This window comes from Vulpes vulpes, chromosome 2, assembly GCF_048418805.1.
Source record: "Vulpes vulpes isolate BD-2025 chromosome 2, VulVul3, whole genome shotgun sequence".
In the NCBI taxonomy this organism is placed as follows: Eukaryota; Metazoa; Chordata; class Mammalia; order Carnivora; family Canidae; genus Vulpes; species Vulpes vulpes.
Window position 1 is genome coordinate 151,858,547 of NC_132781.1, and position 6,254 is coordinate 151,864,800.

A 6,254-nucleotide genomic window follows, 5' to 3' on the forward strand; every position below is an offset into this window, starting at 1 on the left:
GCGCTAAACCGCTGCGCCACTGGGGCTGCCCTTAAAATGTATTTTTAAACAGTATTTATATCTTGCTTTTATTATAGCATGATAGAAAAATTAACCATGGGTACATCACAACAAAAATACCACAACAAAGATATATTTAAACAAATATACTTAAAAGGTATTTTAAAATGTATTTTTAAACAGTATTTATATCTCGTTTTTATTATAGCATGATAGAAAAATTAACCATGGGTACGTCACAACAAAAAGACCACGAGTTACCACTTTCGTAAAGTTCAGGTAGTCTTAAATTAAGCTGCTCCAAAAATTATTCATTTTGTCTAAGAATTCAAGCTTACTCTTCATCTTCAAAGTTTCAACTTTTTGCTTACTTTATTTGATCATCATTAGACTGATTTAGATCTCAAGGGCAGATGGTATACTCAGGAACTGCTAACAAGGTAATTACTGATTAGAAGTCATGAAAACACTATCTACAAACTTAAGGGATTTTGTAAGCCTTTTAGTAGGCTCTGGGGGAGAGGCTCACAAAAACGTAAAATGGAAGATGTTACTTGTCCAACTAATTTTTAGCTTTTCAAACTTTGTACTGTTGTAAGGTTAAAAAAAAGGTATGTGACTTATGATCATTTTTTTGCACTACATCTTTGAGGTAACTTTATTTCTGGCCACTTGAATCTCAGCATTCATATCTCAGGAGTGTCTATAAACTCTCCACTAGGAGCATCATGGGCATGTGTTTTGGAAACAGATATCTAGTGTCTTGTCTGCAGGAGCAAGGTCAGTGACTTGTCCGAACTTTTATCATTCAACAGCCCTAAAGACCTTTTTGTAATAGTTTCTCGCAACAAAGGACTCATCACAATTCTAGAGCAAATGATCTATTTAACTGGTAAACTGAAACTGTCTTGCTTTTGGCCCAAAATGTCACTTTTTTTTTCATCTGGAGTAATTACACTACTAGTTTGTATACATTTAAATGAGCCTTACAGTCAAATTTGAATCAAGAGCACACTCAGGGGCAGCCCTGGTGGCGCAGTAGTTTGGTGCCACCTGCAGCCTGGGGTGTGATCCTGGAAGACCTGGGATCGAGTCCCACATCGGGCTCCCTGCATGAAGCCTGCTTCTCCCTCTGCCTGTGTCTCTGCCTCTCTCTGTGTCTATGAATAAGTAAATAAAATCTTAAAAAAAAAAAAAAAAAGAGCACACTCAGCAAAATATAATCTAAGAAATTTTTTTAAGAAATAATTCTGATTGTTATTAATAAACTTCGAAATCTCAACTCCACAATACTGGGTGACTGACTGTAGGCAAAACCTAAGTTTCTAATTCCAGTTCTTTCAATTTGCACAAAGCTAATTAGAACAAAGATAACTAGCTCATATGAAGAGTTCTCTTTTTCTCAATAAGCTCTATACCCAATCCTGGGATGAAGAGTAACTTGGCCTACTGAACCAGCCAGGTACCCCTTTCTAATCACTTTATAAATGCAAAATGGACTGATGGTGCCTTGAATTGTATCCTTTTAAGCAATCATCATTCTTATTTTCCAGACTGCTCTTGACCTTTTATCTTGGATTAGGGTTTATTTTTCAAGCTTTCTCTGAACACTTCTTAGTATCACACAGAGAAAGGGGCCTTTCCTTGTGTCATAGTCCCCTTCCCCTGTAAATTGCATAGCATTCATCACACTGTGCTCTTTGAGCTCCCTATTGCAGGTACCCTGATTTATTTTTTTGTAAACATTTATTTGAGAGAGAGAAAGAGAGTGAGTGCAAGCAGGTGCAAGAGCAGGAGGGCAGAGGGAGAGGGAGAATCTCAAGCAGACTTGGCCCTGAGCGTGGAGCTTGAAGTAGGGCTTGATCCCATGACCCCGAGATCATGACCTGAGCCCAAATCAAGTGCTAGAAGCTTAACCAAGTAACCCACCCAGGTGACCCTGACTCATTTTAGAAGTCCAGTAGTATGTCCCCCTACCCATCTCCAGATAGTGGAAGAAGGCATTAGACACAATTCACTGACGACAATTTATTATAATCTGTTGGCAGCACACAGACAGATAATAAAACCAGAACTATGTTTCCACAGAAGTGGGTGATGATATGTAGCCATTCTATGGGAACTGTGTGCATTTAATCATCATCAGATTTTAGATTTTTGATTTTCTTCTTGTGCCGCTCAATTTCTTTCTGCAGACGCTCAATCTCCTTTATATGATGACTGATCTCATCTTCATGGTGTTTCTTCAAGGCTGCCAGTTGTTCTCTAGTGCGTGCTCTACAAGGATACAGTGGTTCTGCATTTAATCCCAATGCCTCACCCCACAGAGATCTCTAAGCATAACCGGTAATACCTAAGGCAAAGAACAGGAGTCCCAGTCCCATTGGAGTTTCGCTGGCCACATCCTCTTCTACCCCCTCAAGCCCCACCAGTGAAAGAATACTCCATCTTGAGATATATCCATCTTAAGGAAATAACCAAATGATTCCATTTTCCTGGTGCTAGTGCCTGAAATTCCATTATTTTTTAAAATGATTTTATTTATTTATTCATGAGACACACACACACACACACACACAGAGAGAGAGAGAGAGAGAGAGAGAGAGAGAGGCAGACACAGACAGAGGAAGAAGCAGGTCCCCCACAAAGAGCCCAGTATGGGACTCCATTCCGGATCCTGGGATCACGCCCTGAGCTGAAGTTAGGTGCTCAACCGCTGAGCCACCGTGGCGTCCCTGAAATTCCATTATTTAGGAGTTATTCCTTTCAGGTTTCTCTTTAGAAAACTCCAGAGAGGTGTGACATTAATTCTGCAATACCTTAGGATAGGAACCCCCCAGGGATCAGAATCCCTTTTTTGGGGGTAAAAAAGAAAAAAGAGCAAAAGGAGGGAAGGATGGACAAATGGGTATAAAGGACAAATACCCATATCCTATCTCAATTTATCTAGGGCCTTCTCTGCCTGGGGAAATGCATGGCTCACTGTAAAGGCCAAAATAAACAGGAAGAAAAGTACCTGGCAGTCTGATTTAGGTCTCAAGAAGGGACATTCAAATGGTGGTTTGGGCACATTTGGGCCTCGGTTTTCCTTATCTGTAAAATGTTGATGCCCAATTAGATGGTCTCTTAGAGTTGTGCCTTGGCTCTCTGCTATGGCAGGTGCCATAGTGATAAAATTCTTAAGAGTAAGCAATAAAGGGCATAAGTTAAAAGCTAGACCAAAGGAGAAGCAGAAGCGAGATTAGTTCCATGCTGCTCCCCACTGTGGACAGAAGTCAGTAAATGATAACTTAGGGCTAGAAAGAGTCCCTAGCCCCAGCCTGCTCTGTACTCTTATGCAGGAGAGAAATCTATCCAGCCCAGGAGCTGGGTTGGGCTGCACTGTGCAGGGCAGGGCAGGGCAGAGCAAAAGTCTCCAAGAAGTGGGAGAGGAGGGTTCCAACCAGGAGCTGCTGCTATCAGCTCTTATGACCCACTCACTCCGGCAGAATTGAAGACAGGTGGGCTCTAGAAATGGCTGACAGTCTGTAAAGCCAGGGAATCCATTCATGTGGAGGAGAAAACAAAGTGCACAGGGATTATGGCGGGTGAGGGCCGAGGTAATCAGGCTCAGGAGTCCTGCCAATAGTAGGCAGTGGGATCTAGACACTCTCAGAAGAACCTGGAAGCATCTGGAAGCCATTTCGCAACACGGGGGAGAACTCCATGGGTGGGCATGGTAAATGATTCAGGAAAAGTCGAGCATGGTTTGAGAGTTCTGGAAACCCGGGGGTGGAAATGGCTTCGGTTTGGGTACCCTGAACTGTTGTGCAGGGTACTGGGAGCGCCCTATAGGTGGCAACAGTCAGGACCTCAAGCGTTGAGTGGGGGTTCGGCTTGCTAGTTCTATTGGGGGATGGGTGCCCCAAGGTCCAGGGAAGTAAGGGTAGGGCTATTGGAAGTTTGCTTGCTCTTGCTTTTTCTTTCTTTCTTTCTTTTCTTTCTTTCTTTCTTTCTTTCTTTCTTTCTTTCTTTCTTTCTTTCTTTCTTTCTTTCTTTTCTTTCTTTCTTTCTTTCTTTCTTTCTTTCTTCTTTCTTTCTTTCTTCTTTCTTTCTTTCTTTCTTTCTTCTTTCTTTCTTTCTTTCTTTCTCTCTCTCTCTCTCTCTCTCTCTCTCTCTTCTTTCTTTCTTTCTTTTTTTAGATTTATTTATCTATATATGAGGGGCGCCTGGGTGGCTCAGTGAGTTAAGTGCGTATCCCTTCGGCTCAGGTCATGATCCCAGGGTCCTGGGATCGAGCCTCACATCTGGGCTCTCTGCTCACTGGGGAGCCTGCTTCCTCCCTCTCCTTCTGCAGCCACCCCTGCTTGTGCTCTCCCTGTCTCTCTCTCTTTGTGAAATAAATCAATTTAGGAGAATCTTAAAAAAAAAAAAAAAAAAAAAAAGATTTATCTATTCGACAAAGAAAGAGTGGAGCGGCAGTGGGGAGGCGCTGAGGGAGGGGGAGAGAGGAAATCCCAAACTCCCCTCCCAGCTCGGTCCCACCGCCCGCGATCACCACCACCACAGCGGAAGCCGAGAGTCAGCTGCTCAGCCCACTGAGCCGCCCAGGTGCCCGGGAGGGCTGTAAGTTAGAGAAGGATAGGAGGGCCCTGAGGGCCTGAGAGCCTCGGACTGGACGCGGGGCTCCGTGGACCTCACCGGAAGTATCGTTCCTCTTCAGCTTGCTCTTTCTTTCCGAAGGCCCCACCTGCCTCCCGGATCGAGCCCGCGGAGCCCGGGTCCTCTGACTGCGGAGAGAGATGGGAACATCCGTCAAGGTGCGAAAGGGCGAAGGGGGATACGCGCTCAGGCCTGGGGCAGCGGACGCTACAGCCGGCGTACCCGTTCCGAGCCGAAGCCTCGGGTTTGCAGGGCCCTAACACCCCACATGCCCAGCCACACCCGCGAGGACACCGCCGTGACAGCCATAGTCGGAGCAGCCCTTCGCAGTCACCCGGGCGTGCAGCCTCTCCGCAGGCGCTAACGACGCTGGGAAGCCCCGGCAGCCAATCGTTTCAGTGGAGAGGCGGGACGAGCCCAGGAGTAGCGAATTATGAGGCGGAGGAGGCGGGGCTCCTGCAGCTCGCAGCGAATCCTGAGCGAGAGGCGGGCCTACTCTTAGCCAATCCCTAGCAAGGGCTTTGGGGCGAAAGGCCTGGAGAATAATAATGGAGGAGGGACACTGTCAGAAGTCCAAGTCTGGACTCTTGAACTCAACAGACTCCACTCCATACCACAATTCCAGTCCTGAAGTTCTTATTAACACCCGAAGGAAGCCTTCCTTTTCCTGGACTGCTAGCATCAATAAGATGGCCAATGTAGGGGTGGCGGGGGCCTATGTCCAGGATAATCCCACTTAGAGTTCTGGGGAAATTTTTTTTAAATATGGGTATGTGTATGTAGTCTCTTAAGAGGTGCCAGTGTTCTTTTGTTGCATTGACATGTCACTCAAGTCAAAGTTTAAAAGTCACCTTCTCAGAAGTCTTCCCAGACCTCCTTAGTCATGCTCTTATAGCTACGTTTTGTTCTTTTTCTCTCTTTGTACTTTTCACCATTTGAAGTTATCAGAGCCTTGGTCAAACAGGCACTGAATTAATATTTGTAAAATGCATTAACATGTAATCGAACGGGCTTGATAACTGGACTTTTGGCAATGTGATGTATTGAAGTAGAAAAGGCCATAAGTAGGATTCTGGGGCAGGCTTTGTTGTGACCTTCCTTCTGCTATCTAACAGGTGTGAACAGGACCATAGTTGTTTATAGCCTTTTCCTAAGTCATTTTCTCTCTTGGCCCAGTTTTTCCTCCTTTAGATGAGGGAGTTGTGCCATATTATCTTATATCTTCTGATTATAAAAATATCTGCTTTCTATGAAATTGTAGAACTGTTTTTATTGATGTTTTTTGGTTGGAAAAATACCAGCCTTAGTTTGTATGACTTAAATGAGAGGAAATGCATGCAGGGCACATTTTCAAAAGTTCATGGCAGAAAGCTTGGAAAAATACAAAAGCAGAAGGATAGAAATAATAATCACTTAGAAGCCCACTACTAGTGGTAATAATTTCCTGTGTTTCTAGACAGTATATAAGTGCTATTCTAGTTTCAGAAACTCTGTTTTTAGTTTTCAGGGATTGCTGTTTCTTGATTATCTCCTAGGCTGGGCATTCAATGGAGGGTCTTGCTGAGTTTGTGCAAAGGATTGTATAGGCACTAGGATGGCTGTAATTTTAAAAA

The 6,254-nt window shown here is 44.2% G+C and overlaps 1 protein-coding gene across 1 annotated transcript; it reads right to left on the minus strand.

The window, feature by feature from the left end:
* Positions 1-2,008: 2,008 nt before the first annotated feature.
* On the minus strand, positions 2,009-5,016 carry ATP5IF1 (ATP synthase inhibitory factor subunit 1). Its single transcript, XM_026014520.2, has 3 exons — positions 4,864-5,016; positions 4,681-4,769; positions 2,009-2,277 (listed from the first exon to the last, which is right to left on the minus strand). The coding sequence occupies exons 1-3, from the start codon at positions 4,948-4,950 to the stop codon at positions 2,133-2,135; spliced, it is 321 nt and encodes a 106-aa protein (XP_025870305.1). The 5' UTR covers positions 4,951-5,016; the 3' UTR covers positions 2,009-2,132.
* Between the last annotated feature and the right edge of the window lie 1,238 nt (positions 5,017-6,254).